The 15,874-nt window shown below is 44.4% G+C and overlaps 1 protein-coding gene across 4 annotated transcripts; it reads right to left on the bottom strand.

Moving 5' to 3' along the window:
- Positions 1–1,891: 1,891 nt before the first annotated feature.
- On the bottom strand, positions 1,892–14,004 carry LOC142560174 (uncharacterized). 4 transcript variants are annotated; one of them, XM_075672061.1, is made up of 5 exons: positions 13,650–14,004; positions 11,758–11,868; positions 7,861–7,983; positions 4,962–5,056; positions 1,892–3,188 (listed from the first exon to the last, which is right to left on the bottom strand). In XM_075672061.1, the coding sequence occupies exons 1-5, from the start codon at positions 13,881–13,883 to the stop codon at positions 2,321–2,323; spliced, it is 1,431 nt and encodes a 476-aa protein (XP_075528176.1). In that variant the 5' UTR covers positions 13,884–14,004; the 3' UTR covers positions 1,892–2,320. The 4 variants fall into 4 exon arrangements, with proteins under 4 accessions (XP_075528176.1, XP_075528174.1, XP_075528178.1 ...); XM_075672059.1 differs by having other exon boundaries at positions 13,617–14,004; XM_075672063.1 differs by lacking the exon at positions 11,758–11,868.
- Positions 14,005–15,874: the final 1,870 nt, after the last annotated feature.

Consider the following 15,874-nt stretch of genomic DNA (forward strand, 5'->3'; position numbering starts at 1 on the left):
AGCTTTTCAGGGCCTCTTTAAACATGGTAAGATACCTGGTCTCTAGACAACGCTGTCATCAACATACAAGGCAACTATTATTACATTGTATGCACCTGCTGTGGTAGCTTGCAGCTATGGCGTTGCACTGCCAAGCACGAGGTCGCGGGATCAAATCCCGGCCATGGCAGCCACATTTCGATAGGGGCGAAATGCAAGAATGCCTGTGTCTCATATATTTGGGGCACACTAAAGATACCCTGGTGGTCAAAATTAATCCAGAGTCTCCCACTATAGCGTGCCTCATTATAAAATCAAGGTTGTGTAATATAAAACCAAAGAATCCAAAATTACATTGCATGCAGCAGCAAACCTGGAATCTTGCATAATAGATCACTTGCTCTGTCCTGTAGCTTTGGAAGCCCCTGCTTTGTTTCTATTCCATGAAGGTGGTTGACAGTTTTCCTTTACATGAACCTTCTGTCACCTTGCGGTCTTTTGCAGAATGATTTGCCACATTGTTCGTGCCTGTACTTTAAGTTGTCAATTATACTGGCCTTGCTCTGTCATTTGCTAGCCTCCTGGTTAGCTCAGATGGTAGAACGACTGCCCCGGAAAAAAGTCTCGGTTTCAAGTTCAAGCCCAGGACCAGAATGTATTTTTCTTCAACTATCAATCATTCTATTTAGAGAAAACTGTACTAGTTTCCTTTTTCGCTAGATGTTACAGTCAAGTACATGGCAAATTTTCCCTTTCATGTATTACCTGTGAGTACAAGCTCACACACATGTGCACAACCTTCCTGATTATCTATATAAAAAAAAAAGCCTGTCTCTTTGAAAAGGTATGGAGTGGGCCGCTTCAAATGTTACGAATATGGGCAAATGAACAAATGCAACAGATGAAATTATGTTGACTAAACACAAGGTCTCTGCATACAACACTGACATCTTCCTGATGCTTCAAAATCAGACTTACTCCCACTTAACATCTATGCATTTGGTAGATTTTTTAATGTACTAAAAACTGCATTCTTCTTAGAATGCAGTTTAAGACTGCATTCGCCAAGTTTAAGAGTGCATCGCCAATCGCTAGAATTGCAGCCTACAACGTAACAAAGGCGATCCATTGTGCTCACGAAAAGAAAGCTCAAGCCCAACACTCACCATGCAGCTCGCGTCAACCCGGAGAACATTGTAACACAAGAAGACGACACTTGCTGTGTACCAGAAGTGCTTGAGTGTAGCGATAAATTGTCATTGTGTATTCTTTTTCTGTTACTTTCTTTTTATAGAAACGAATGAACAAACCTTCCAACAATTACAAACAACATTCGTTCACTATGAAGTTGAAAAAATTATTGACGGAACCTGGGTAGCGAATTGGATAACTCACCTAACTGACGTCAATTGGGCATTAATTGTAACGGGGGCAGCTGAAAACCCCGGGAGCGGCGGCGCTGCAATCGGTAGCGATGCACATCTTTAATACCTTATAGTAAATGACATGCTTTACGTGGAGCACCTAAATGAGTCACTTATTGATCAGAAAGACCTAACCTAACAACTCAGTACGTTTGTCCTTTTAAGGGTTCCTTTAAGTGCAGTGCCACAACACGAGAACCCCAGCGCCGCTGTTTCCAAATATATTCTCGTTCAATGCATTGAGCATTTTAGTACAAACTGCTTCTTTTTCAAAATTAACTCAGAAGTAAAATATTTATTCTGGATAAAAAGTCAGGTGCATGAAAAACTGTGTGGAGGTGGTTCCGCTATATGTTTTTCCTTTGGCAGATTGCATGAATTTCGACCCCAATTTTGTCTACACCGCTGAGTCTCAACAGAAAGGATGTGTCAAGTATGTTTTGAATAGCTCGTGTTCACATGGAGATTCATAATATAGCATCAATATGCCACCATTATACACAATTTTACATCTTCACCTTTGTGCTCAGACAAAGAAAAGCATTTTTTTACAAGAAACAAGAGGAGATGGTCAATTTCTCAACGTGCAGAAAAATGCTCTACAAAAAAAAATTTTTCACATTCATAACATACGAGCTGGTGTTTGTAACAAATCGGGTAGTAAGAAATTATGTGAAAAGTGATTATTTCTTTGAGCTGATGTCTGGTCAGAGGAGGAGATATATTCTGGCTATATGTTTACTGCTAGAACACCTCTGCCATTGTCAGCCTCTAAAATAAAGACCAGCTAATCATGACTATACGTCATCCATAATCAAATCGTCCATGTTCAAGAGATCTCCCCAGCCATCGGCTTTTACAATCGGCAGGAGGCTGAGCCGAGTGCTGGAATGGGCACTAACAGCATCAACTAATCACTAGTACACATCGCCCGTAATCAATTCGTCAAAATTTGAGATATCTCCACAGTCTTCAGTTTTTATGTTGACCGGAGGCGACGTGTTGGAATGGCCATTTGGTGGTGAAAGCGCCGCCTTGCAATCATTGCCCGTTACCCCAACCCTCCCCCCATTGTGCATAAGACGCATGTGCAATTTAAGTTTGGGGGGGTGAGAAAATGCCCTCGTGCAGATGGGGCAGTGGTATGCCTCCGCTCCACATTCATGAAGCAGCACATGTTTTTTCAGAGTCGCATTGCGGCGGAATGCAGCCGGGCACTGCTCGCAAGTGAAGGGCATCTCAGTTGAGTGAGTGCGGCGATGGCCGACGAGCGTGTTCTTGAGTTTGAAACGCTTCCCGCACACATCACACTCGTGCGCTCTCTCGCCGGTGTGCGTCAACATGTGGTCTCTAAGCGTATCACTCCGCGCAAATGTGGCTTGGCACAGCTCGCAAGTGTAGTCCATCCCACTTGTGTGGATGCGGCGATGGCCGGCGAGCGTCCTCTTGAGTTTGAACCGCTTCCCGCACACATCACACTCGTGCTTTCTCTCACTGGTGTGGGTCAGAATGTGATTTTTAAGCCTATCACTGCATGCAAACGTCACCGAGCAGTAGCTGCACCGGAACGGCTGCTCTCCCGTGTGCGTACGCTCATGTTGGACGAGACTCTGCCGCCACGCGAACCGCTCCCCGCATGTGGCGCACGTGTGTCGCTTCTCGCCGGTCACACACCTCCGTTCACACAACCTCCGGTCACACACAGGGCACGGATGCAGCTTCTCAGCCGTGCTCCCGGCCTCGGCACACTGCTTCACTGAGGTTGTGATCGTACAGTCAGGGATTCTGCAGGTTGAAGAAAAATATGTACAAACATACTTAAGGAGTTGCAGCTATTTAAGGGGATGTTACGAACAACACCACAATGTTATACCTACTGAGCATAGGCAGATATGAAAAGTGCACTTCAGAAAGCAGGGTGCTTACTGCAATAGCTTAGCAGTACTCAATGAGGCAACAGGTGCTGCATGCTTTCACGCTCATATGGTCGTACAAAACTACTAATAATGATACTGGTTTTAACAATAAATTGGTTATAACATTGAGAAGCCACTGCACCATCAACTTTTGTATGTTTACTATGCTGAAATAAGCTGCTTAGTGCAATGGCCCAAGGTAATGGAATGCGAAATCCTTGAAAAAAAAAAAAAATACTTGGGGCTGCTGCACCCTTGCCCACCACCCCAACGGCCGCCGCATGCTCATAGAGTAGAACCTGTTTTCCAGCCTTTTCCGCATCGCGAGCCTCACATACTTCTGAACACGAATGGGCCTGCACCCATAGCTCTATACTGCGCCACCATCCGATACATGAATGGACCGTGCCTACTGCGCTGACACTGATGCTACCAGATTTCTTGCTTGCTCTCGTTATGCACAGTTCTGCTAACGGATTAAGTTGCCCATGCTCGTATTTGTTGGTTGCGTTGAAGTTGTTCCTGCCCATGTGGTTTCTCTGCCTCGTTTGACCCGCCACTTTCATGGAACTGCCAGGCTACCAGTATGCTACTGTCGCAACTGCAAAGCTTGGATGACACAAGAACTTTTTTGTTGGTGGCTCTTGGGAGTTCAATCAACCTATTGAGCAAGAAAGGTGGTGCTCATCCTAGATAATTGTAGGGCCCACTCCATGCCTAAGCTCTCAAGTGTGGAAGTTTTTTTTTACTGCTGAATATGACGGCAGGCTTTTGCAATCCAGGGACGCTGGCGTAATCGCCAAATTTAAGGTCATGTATCATCGCCATATTCTGAACAAGTTAGTCTCTTTGATAGACATGGCCATGCAAACAAGCAAGGAGCAACCAGACTTGAAAATCAATGAACCGATGGGTGTGCAGTTTATTTTTAGTGTGTAGTCCAAAGTAAGCACTTCTACTGTTAGGAACTACTTTAGGAAAGCATGCTTTGTCCGAGCCAGCAGTAACTTATATAAACACTGCAAAGTTCCCAAAGATGAATTGATGCCTGAACCTTGCTCTGCAGTCGATGAGGGTACTTCAGGACTCGGAGAGTTTTTACATACTTAAGTCGCATTAGAAACATCAGAACTTCTAACCAATGAGGCGACAATTGCGAGCGTGCTTGCATCCGATAGTGATGGCGACAGTTAGACAGCGATGGCAGCGATGATGTGGTAGGGTAGGCTGCCTCAACGCTGCCTCAAGGTGTTTTTGAAATGGACAGCTTTGTCTTTGATTGAGCTCTCTGTAGTTCTGTCTCAGAGACCCGTTCGAAACATTAAAGAAACCTGCATCACAATGAGTAACAGCATTCCTAGCACTGTGCGAAGCTCACCATCTTTGCATAGTGCCAGGAGCACTGTCAGCCATATGGTTGAAATGTTTAGTGCCGAGCCGTGCAGAACTTCCTGAAAGTGATTGAGTACCTAAAAGTGATTGCTCAAGAATAACACCTCCGAAAGTGGTAAGCAGCGGGCTACCATAAAAATGCACCACTTGGAAGAAAACCTTTTGCACCGGAATAAACACCAATATGCCTTACTGAAGCATGAACAAACATCCCCTTCGATCATTTTTTAGTGGAATCAAGTGAGCTCACCCTGTGTCACTGTCCTCAATGGCTGCATCTCCTGAAGTTTCGGTGCTGTCTGCCAACGAGGTTACAAAGACGATCCTTGGCAGCAGGATTGCCATCTGAAAAAATTATTTCCCATCCATGTCTGAATGGCCCTACTAAGCGACATGCACTTTTCTTTTCACAACAGTGTGGCTGCAATGTGTGAGAATGCATTAGCCTTGCCTCTCACAGCACTAAAGCTTTGAAGTTACCATTCGAGGTTTACTTTGGAGTAGAAATATTCTCTCCTTTATGCATGTCTTTTTTTCTTTACTGACATTGGTACAGTACATTCCTTGCAGGAAGAACGTGTGCATCAGAGCACAAGCTGATGTTCCCAACAAGAAAGCAGCAGGCACAGTGTGTTGAAGAATGGAAATTCCCGCAAGAATGATGACTGTTGCTGTTTCGCAACGAAAGTAAACCTGAAAAGTCGCACATTTGTCAATGGTACACGTTGACACAAGGACATGAAGCCTTGCTACTATATGCGCCTAGTACTACTCCAACACAATGGGCAGTATCTTTTTGTTTCGTGTAAAAAAAAAAGATAACTCCTGCTGTTAAAAATGGCAACATTATGCAAAGTGCAATATATACAACCATAATTCTGACTCACTTATGAGGTTTGACGTCCACCTGCTTTCTGAAGGGACACCAACTGAATCAGTTTAGGTTGGCAAAATATCCTTGAACTGCACTTTCATGGAAATAGATTAATTATTAGAAGAGAAAATGATGGTCAGAGTTTAGTTTCTGAATTTTATGCAGAAACCCCGGGCCAGTACGTCATTGTGACGTCGCTGATTGCAAAGTAGTTTTTTTTTCATGTCGGCCTTTGTGGTTAATTAAAAGCTTTTGATGCTTCCTACTAACTTCACTCCTTGGCTCTTTTAGAACACAACGTAGTCCACTTCTACCGATAAAAGCAGACAGTGTCAAAATCCATGGTGTCACGGCAAGCAGGTTAGTGGATACACTTTCAAAGAAGCATGTGTCAGCGTTCAACTATGTGTAGCTGGACACAACCCTCTCAGTTCGTGAGTCTCGAACACACCATGCTATCGATATGGGATCTGTGCGCCCGATGAGACAAAAGAGCCATCTCGTCTCACCTAATGAGTTCAAGGTAATGACGTAATGTAATGTAATGAGGTAATGATGAAAAGGTAACAGGCCTGCATAGCAGACACAGCAAAGTCACAGCATAAGCTGGAGGAGCGCCTCCATAGAAGCTCAATTTTCGGCAGCATGCAATTGATGGTTCTTACGTTGTGAAGAGGTGCCATAATGTGTATCAAAGAGTAAACACAGGTATCAAGACTATGCAGCACAGATGTCACAACCCTTGAACCATGGTACAACATGATGCTGTTGTTGATGATGATGATTTATTTGTATCCCCTTTGAAAAAAGCCAGTGACAAATGGTCACCTGGCCTACTTGAGTTGACCAAGTCCAGCTACATGCAACATGCAGCTGCTACATGTGACTCCTACATGTCTGGACAGTTGGCGGAATACAATGCAACTGCAAGTCAAAATATGTACACATCAACGCTAAGTGGTGCGCATCTAAAGTTGCTACAAGTGGCACAATATGATGCTAATGTCATGATGATCATGATGATTTATTGGCATCCCCTTTGAAGCGGGGATACATCTCCTTAATGTTCTTTTTCTTACTCAAAGCTTCTTTATCTACCTTGTACTGCCGCCTATGAACTGCTACAGGGCATGCCACCTGGTGTAATAATATGCAACTGTAACTCAGAGTGTCCACGTATCTACGTTACACGGTGCGCGTCTTACATTGTGTGACAAGTGGCACGACACAATGTTGATGATGATTTATTGGCGTCCCCTTTGAAACGGGGTGGCGACAAATACTACCTAGCCAGCTTTATTTAATAACTTACATTGTATATGTTTTTCATTCTAGCATTTATGTATGCCTCTCCTTAATATTCTTTTTCTTTTCTTCATGAAACCTTCTCTGTCTACATTGTACTGCTACCTATAAAGTGCTACGTAGCATGCCACCTGGTGTAAAAATATGCAACTGCAATGGTAAGTGTGCATGTATCAACGCTACGCGTCTCACATTGCGTACAAATATCACCATATGATGCAAATGATGATGAGAATGATGATTTATTGGCATCCCTTGGACAAACAGTTACGTAGCCTGGTTGAATCAGGTATGCCACATACGTTTCTCATTCTAAGATTTTTATACACCTCCTTTATCTTCTTTTTTCTTCATCAAGATTTCTCTATCTACCTTGTACCGCTACTGGTGCAACTGCCACACGGCGTGCCACCTGGTGCAATATTATGCAACTGCAATGCAAAGTGTGCACGTATTGACACTACACGGTGTACGTCTCACATTGCGTGTCTCCTCGCACGCTAGAATGCATGTGTAGGGCATTCCTCCACTACAGGCTACCAAGCGCTGGCATTGCTCAGTGGTAGAGTAGCTGACTCTTGTGCAGCGGGCCCGGCAGGAGCTGGGTATCTTTTTTTTTCATTCCCAGCAACAGCTGCCACAGACACCGGACACTGACGTTGGACACCATCGCCAACCAAAACAGCTATTGGAATTAGCCCACAACATCTTACGCTGTAAAAAAACAAACATGGTCTAAACCACAGAATCAATGGCAGATTCCTCGCACAGCTTATTTATCAGCATTTTGCAATGACCTGAAGTTAATGTTACATTATACCTGAGTTTTCATACATGCAAATTATGCAGTGTGAGCATGATTTAAATAATCATAACCTGAAAAAGGAAGTCACTACTGCCCTTTAATTTAGGTCAGATTATGTAGAATCGAAACACAACATTGAACAATTCCAGGCAGCACTTCACTTACAGGAGGTGGTGTAGTTGTAGGGCTACTCGGTTCTTCTTTGATTCCAAACGGCACTTCACTTACAGGAGGTGGTGTAGTTGTAGGGCTACTCGGTTCTTCTTTGATGTGAACACTAATCATGACCTGGAAAAGTTATCCATTTTTATTTTTATATTTAAGCTGCCTTAGCAACGATCCATTTACTTCAAATCACGAGCACATACGCACTGAGAAAAGAGCACCATACTTGGTCGAATATTATGTATACTGGTGTGAGCCATTTAAGACTTAACTGTTGGAAGCTGTCCGACTTTATGCTGTCATGTTTTTCCACGGTGGAGCTGTGGCAGAACAACCACATATCCTTGCAAGCACACGAAAAAAAAAAAGAAAAAATCCAAACCTTTTCACCATTGGCACATTACTGGATCAAGTTATTCAGCAGCATTCTGCAATAGCCTGAAGCTCATTTTACCTTCAATCTGACTTTTCAAACATCCAAGTTATGCAGTGTGAGTATGACTTAAATAATGATAACCTGAAACAGGACACCACTATTGCCCTTTAACTCAGCTTAGCGTGTCAAGAACGAAATCGTAAAATAGCACAATTCTACATTGCACTTCATTTTTAGGAGGCAGTGTGGTTGTTCAGCTAGAACACCTTCTCGACCTTGCCGTCAACTGTCTTTACAATGATAACAAACATCTGACTTGCTCTTTGTGATTGCCATCGCCTCAAGCATTTCTCACACAAGTTTGCTGTTTAGAGAGCCAGCCAGCAATGCATTCTAACATTTAAATATCAAGCACACCTTTAACTGCAAATCACTAGATTTGAGCCACCCCCAATTCCTAGCATTTAAAGTGTTGTCGCAACTTATCAGTGAGGTATTGAATTGTTAGTTTGACTTAACTGCATCTACAGCCTAACGTTACTCAATATACCATAGATATGGCACATGAAACATACTGATCCTTATGCCTAGTTGTATATTACTCAGCTGGGGCTGCTTGCATGGTATAGAGAACACTAGGTTAACACCGTGCCTCTTCACGACTCTTTAGTCTGTGCAACAACACAGGAACATAAGGCACCACATCAAGTTAGAGACATGCCCGTGTCCAACAACCGCAACACTGGTATGCTCTTTGCACAGCCTATTTAGGCATTCTGCAATCGCATGAAGCACAGGCCACGGGGGAACACGCATGCTGTTACATGAAAATACCTTCATTACACCCTGTATGTTTTATAATACGGGTGCCGACCGATAATTCGGTCATGTTTGATTATTCAGTCGACTCCACAGCAACCCACTGGCCTCGTAAATTTGATGCATAAGGATGACTGAAATTTTGGACATCTCACAGATTGCCGTGTGATAATTCAAACACTAACTACATGGCCACAGGCTAATTCGGCTCCCGAGTTGAGCAAAAATAGAGATAATTTTGCTTTGATACATAACTGGCATGGTTGCTGGCCATGTCCCCAGTGCATCCTCGAAACCGAAACAATTGAAACCTAGTCTATCTAGAAGCCGCTGACATTGCCTAAACTGCAGGACATGCTAAGCCACTAAGTCGCAAAAGTTGCATTGCTGATTTGCACAATTTGTCATCCAAGTTTCGTTCCCCACTTATCATCCATCATTCAAGGTCAGCTGATCCTGTAGATAATGCTGGCGGAGTGGTGCTCTGGCAATTGACAATGCGTGAAAAGGATGAAAAGGAATAGCATAAAGGGCATAAAAGCTAAATACTTTGTTATATGGAGAATTTCATTATATTGAAGTTTGTTATACCAAGGTTTAACTGTATTTTGCGTGACTGGCACTGTATGCATCAACAGGTGGCCCCGTCTCTACGCTGTGATAACACAGTGTGCTTGGCACTTTGCCAACAGTGCCATCGCTTCTACATGCCAATGTGCCTTGTGCTAGTCACGTCCAACTGATGGTACCCCGAAAGTCATGCTCCGAGAATACGGCCAATTCTTCTTTTTCTCTGCCACTTGTGTACCAAAGTCACTTACTGCGTTTATTCAATTATAAATTGTAATGTGGTTACGATCATAAGGTGAGAGTACCCCCTTGTTGGGGGACATAAGAAAAAAGTCACCGCCCAAGCACTCTGTACAGAAAGTTTTATTTATTTGTACATACTGCAGTCTATACAGACCAAGCAGGTGGGCGTATTTCTGCAAACACTCTTGTAGGACAAGAATAATATGTGCTCTTGTGCTAGACATATGGAACAGATAAAGGAAGAGAGCAAAAAGAAGAAGAAAAAGTAACAAGTTGGCCTTCTTGTACTGCAGCAAAGCTGCAAACCAGCAAAGCTGAAATGTGTGGCCCCAGTGTTTATCACTGGGTTAATCCCAACAATTCATTAAACAATGGCTTCGTAGCCTACCGGATCCTCGGTATGCAGTTGCTGGTTGTGCTCGGCTGAACGAGCCTGTTCTTGTGCCCGGGCTGCAGCATCGGCACAGCGTAGAAGAGCTCATTCCTGTTCCTGCTCGTGGTGTTGCTGATTGAAAGCTGTTTGCTCCTAAGGAGTACGTACGACACATGGCCTACCCATTTGGGAGCCAGAGAGAAACTGCTGTGCGCATGCTCGGCTACGACGGAGAGCAACGACGTCACTACTGGCGCAGCTAATCCAACACCAACTAGATAGCACAAGGCCTTTTTACTCCGCTCCACGACGTCATGTTACCTGGCCCGACTGCTATAGAATCTAATGGGAATGCTCCAGAGAAGGCAACAGTGATTTTGACATCACTGCTTTCATCACACCAACTTTGTCAATGGAAATTTCGGGCCAGGTAGTGCGACATCATGGGTCGGAGTAAGGGGCCTTGTGCTATCTAGGTGGTGTTGGCTAATCGCGCACCTCTCTCCCTTTCGCTTCTCCTCCCTTTTATTTTATCGCGCATGCACATAGGGTTGTGCCGGAGTTTTCAGCATACAGGCGACCAACAGACGAACAGATTGGTGAAACGGCTAGCCATATACGGCTTCGCTGTAAAAACATAAGGATGCCAACTATAATATGAGGCGATGCAGATTCGTCAATGGAGTATTCAGACTTGGTGGGGATTGCCTGAAATAGTGAATTACTAATCCAGCTAAAATGCAAAGTAGTGAGCATGAAACAGAGGGAAAAGGAGCTTTAACATGTGGAGACGGTGAGAGAGTTGGGTTCCTCAAGAGATAACACAAAATTTGCGTTGCCGCAAAGCCACACTTCAAGGCAAAATTCGCATATATCCTGCACTCCACCTTTACTATTAAATTTTTCGAATTCTCACTGAGGATCGTGTGTGCAGAAATATGGTATAGCCTCACCTGCCAAATTGGTTTGTACACACTGTGCTACAGTTTAAAATCTATATCGCCAGAAATGTGGCACTGCTGCCACCATAATAATACGGCAACTGAACCTATCAGCCTCACAAGGTTGGGAGTGACTTCAAGGCTAAGAATTCTGGAAAAAAAACTCCCCCTATTCGAATAAATACAGTATTTCCTGGTAATTCCAGTGTTTCAGGCTTATTTGAACTTCCTGACAGTCTCTGTCAAGCCCGAATTATGATTCGACAACTGTTCATTCGTTACACACCCATAATGGTAAGACAATTTAGATTTACTTTGTTACATTTGATAACTTGTTTTGCCAGTGTTTGCAATCTTGAGGTTCACTAGTACCATTTTAGAGACTGACATCCTTTCGTGTTGAAACCAGGTTTTGAATGGCAAGCCAGGACGTCAATTTATGAAGAGATATGAATGCCACGAGACCTGCAGAAACCGACAAGCTGGGAAGTTAGATTAATTTGTGAGGAGTCGTCGTTGCCATGGGAACGGATCGAAAGGTCCATGGCCACGCACTTGGCTTTGCTGTTACCAACCCTTTCGTTCTCCTCCTCTTCTTTTTTGATCTTGACAGCACCATTGCCGTAGTGCTCATCCTCATAGCACTGCAGAACACATTCTGGCTCAAAGACGTGGCCGATGCTCGCCTGAAACGAGACATCAGCCTGTGGTCACCACCATTAGGTGAAAAGTACTGCATGTGCGAGTTTTTTCACATCGCAAAAACGAAGGGTGTAGGCTGTACCCCCTGCCCTAGCAGATCACTTGCAGCGAAACTTTCACCTTCGTTTGGGATGGTTATATTGTGTAAGGCTGCATACACTGTAACTGTCTCGCTCTAGGCAAACACCTTGGTCAGTGTAATGTAGCGACACCAAGATCCTTCGTTCTTTTTAGTTTGTGAGACAGTGCATGAACATATGACACTTGCCCAATTTATGTCATAAGAAGCCAACAAACACCAACACCAAGGGCAACATAGGGGAAGTTACTTGTGCTTAATAAATTAAAGAAACGATAAATTAATGGAAATGAAAGTGGATGAAAAAAAATTGGCAGTGGCTTAGCTCGGTTATGCCAGGATATACGTAACGAAAGCTAACCGGACAGAGGGTGGATACCTATACCCGTTGTTTACACTGTATAGCGGGATCTTCTGTTTCTGTAAACTGGCGCTACATGTTGAGCAAACACTTGCCACGGCTCCCCCTTCCTCACCCCACTCGGGCAGGCTAAAGCTAGAGTTGGACGCATGGTGCTAATCACCGGTGTCAAGTCTCGTTTATGCCACAGCAACTCACAGACATCGCAAACGAAGCCGAACGGATTGTTCGTGAAGTCAGTTTCGAAGCTCCTGGTCACCCTGGCACTCTCCGCTACTCGAATCGCATTGTCCGTTCTATGTCGAACAACTTCTTCCTCGTGATTGACGGCCTGACATGACGCCATTCAGGCCGTGCCACTATTCTCTAGGCGAACAGCATGTTGTTGTCCGCTGAAGTCTCTTGATCGCATTCCATCTTTCATCATGGGCTGCTGCGCAACGGTGGAACACCTGTAGCTCGGTGCTACTAGTGGTGCATGCGCAGTAGTGACTAGGGAGTGAGAGAGAGAGAGAAATATCCGCAGCGAGGCGCGCGTTGTGACGTCATGTGCCTCCTCGAAGCACCACCACAGCGAAATCGCAAGTTCGCGGCCAGTAAAGCTATCGCTTTAAAATAACTTGCCGCAGGTGGGTACCGAACCCACACAACCTTCGCATTTCGCGTGCGATGCTCTACCAATTGAGCTACCGCGGCGCCATTTCCCCATCCCCTTTCTTGGGTATTTATGTTTCCTAGTAGAACCCTGGGAGTGCTAGCCAGCGCCACCACTCACAGACCTCACTCGTTGAGCCAACATTCATTGAGCAGCTTATTTAACAAACATACCACAGTGACAGGAAGCGCAGGCCAGGCGGAACCCACTAGCCATAAGATTTCTAACAGATTTTTCTCTCGGTTATTCTGTGTGAGCATGACTTTTATAATTTCAGCTTGAAACGCAAGGTTGCTATTCCCTTTTCAATTAGCTTTTAATGTATTAACATATAACATTGTGCAATACCACCTTCCACTTCACTTAAAGAAGGCAGTGTGGTAGGTGAGCTCTGCCCTGATGTTAACACCTGCCACACTACTCTTGACTCTGCTGTGAATCTGGCGCATGTACAGTGTGAGGTTATTCTCCCAGGCAAAGCGTTTCTGGCACACAGTACAGGTGTGCAGGCTTTTGCATGTGTGCACTAACATGTGCCTGTCCAGATAAAGGCGGTTGAGCAGAGACGGCACTGGTAGGGCTCTCACCCCTGCTTCACGGTTAAGTTGGGAAGGAATTATTTACTTTAAAGAAATACCATCACAGCTGCAGTCATAGAAGAGCTCCATACTTTGTCCAAGTTCGGTGAAGCAGGACTCGGGTCTCTCCTCCGGCTGTTGTCGCTGCTGCTAGCGGTCGAGACATCGGACGTTAAACGTGCCCGTCTCGCGGCGGCATATTCACGGCGTTTAGCCAGTCGTTCGGCGCGCTGTTCGTCAGTTTCCTCGGCGATTCGTTTTCTCTTCATCTCGTTCCGATGACGATTCCAGGCCGCCTCCTGCTTATCATAATTGTTGCTGTCCATACTGCCGCCACAGAATAAAAACAAACAACTGCCACCTCAACCATAGAATAAAGAAACAACTGTGGTTGCAGCGCACGTGAGCTCTCCTTTTCAAACCTCCAACCATAGCCCCCTATATCGTTTCATGCCTGCCCACTGACGGGAAGAACAAAACGCGCCGTCCGCTCCGCCTAGTTTAGGCGCGCGCCACCAGATCGCGCTGCCTTCCCATGCCTAGGTGGCGCGCGCCGCCGCCACCCGATTCAAAGGGTTCAGCCTCATTCATCCATCCACCCTGTCCCAGAGCAGACGACGCTGCTTACGCGCGCGCTCGTGGAGACACGTTTGGCGTTCGTATTTCACATGGAACTATAAAATAAAATCGCACGTTCAATTGATGTTTGAATCGCACGTTGAATGTGCATCGGAAGTAAGCAACACAACGTGCGACTTCTCCCAACACATAACTGTACGGCCATACCAAACAGAAGGAATAGTCAGCCTTTCTCTCATGTACAGTAAATGGAGCCTTCAGAATTTTTTATGAAAGATATGGAATGTGTCTGGCTTTAAAGAACATCTTCTCACAAATATTTCCGAACAAATGTTTTTTTTAATGTACTTTGTCAATGAAATTCTGCTGCTGAAACAACCTCACAGCTTGAGCCTCCATTCTGCCATTCCTATTGCAATCAACACTCTGTACTGTGCCCATGCAAAACAACATTCAATATGCTTCACGCATCGTCACATCAAGCTTTCAATTCAGCACAACTCAGGCATTATGTGATGGGAAACTCTATGCGCCACCATCAGTAACTCGCCTCCCACCCCATCCCCCCCTTTTATTCTCCCCTCCATCAAAAAACTTTCTGGCTAAGCTGCTGGCCATAACGCAACACTGTGCTTACTTTACATAAACATGTTCACCCATCTGGTAACTCTCTGGAAAGCCCCGAACAGTGTCGAATAGCCAGCTGCCAGAAAAACCTTTCGCATAACACAGACTCCTACAGAACAATAATGTTTTTCCACACTTCTAGTTATCGTACCTGAGAATGACTGGAATAACAGCAACTTGAAACCTAAGGTTACAAGTGCCGTTTAAAGGAACACTAAAGAGAAAAGTTATTTGAGCGGTGTTATTGAACTATCCTTCTACCATGGCATCGCAGCTTCCCGTGACATCATGGATTTTGACAGCATCTGCTTGAGCCTAGCAAACTTTTTGATCTACACAAACGGAGCAAATTGTATGCTAAAAGAGCCAAAGACTGAACATGGGAAGTATCAAGAACTTTTAGAAGTCGCAAAGCATCGAGTGCAAGAAAAAAAAAATTACTTTAAAATCTATGATGTCACATTGGTGTCCCGAGCCTGGGGTTCAGCCACGAAATTCAAGAAATGGAGCTTTGACCTTCACTTTCTCTTACAATAATCAACCAATTATTGTGAAATGTGTGAAAACAGCATTCTTCAAGAATAGTTTATCAATCTAAACTGATTTAGTGTCTCTCTTTGGTGTTTCTTCAATATCAATTCTAGTGTGAAGACTACAAAAGTATAATTGCACAATCTGACAATGCACTTCACTTACAGGTGCCAGCATAGTCGAAGGGCTGCTAGGCGACACAGTGATCTCAGTCCTGGTATTCCCATTCACTGTAGCCGTCTCCACTTCACCGTGAAGCCAGCGCATGTGCATTGTAAGGCAAGTCCGTGAGGCAAAGCATTTCTGGCACTCAGGACAGCTGTATGGCCTTGAGTTATGTTGAATATGTTTAAAAATAAAAGAAAAAGAAAAGCAGGGAATACAGTTATTCATTATTGCACGAAAGTGCTAACTAACACAAAAATAATGCAGTAAAAAATGAATCCGCAATAGAGAACCACACAAGATTAAAGGAGCTTTACCTGGGTCTTCATCGGACTATCAATCAAGTTGCAGAACCATTAAAGCAATACTTGCAATTCCAAAGCAGTGTGGGTATTTACAAATGGATGTGATAGAC

Source organism: Dermacentor variabilis, chromosome 10, assembly GCF_050947875.1.
Source record: "Dermacentor variabilis isolate Ectoservices chromosome 10, ASM5094787v1, whole genome shotgun sequence".
NCBI classification, from domain to species: Eukaryota; Metazoa; Arthropoda; class Arachnida; order Ixodida; family Ixodidae; genus Dermacentor; species Dermacentor variabilis.

Excerpts from the sequence above, each read along its gene's own strand:
- LOC142560174 (XM_075672059.1), bottom strand. The coding sequence starts at position 13,883 with ATGGACAGCAACAATTATGATAAGCAGGAGGCGGCCTGGAATCGTCAT. Across the intron at positions 5,057-7,860 it reads CTACAACTACACCACCTCCT|ATGGCAATCCTGCTGCCAAG; the intron begins GTAAGTGAAGTG and ends TAATTTTTTCAG. Across the intron at positions 3,189-4,961 it reads ATTGAGGACAGTGACACAGG|AATCCCTGACTGTACGATCA; the intron begins GTGAGCTCACTT and ends TTCAACCTGCAG.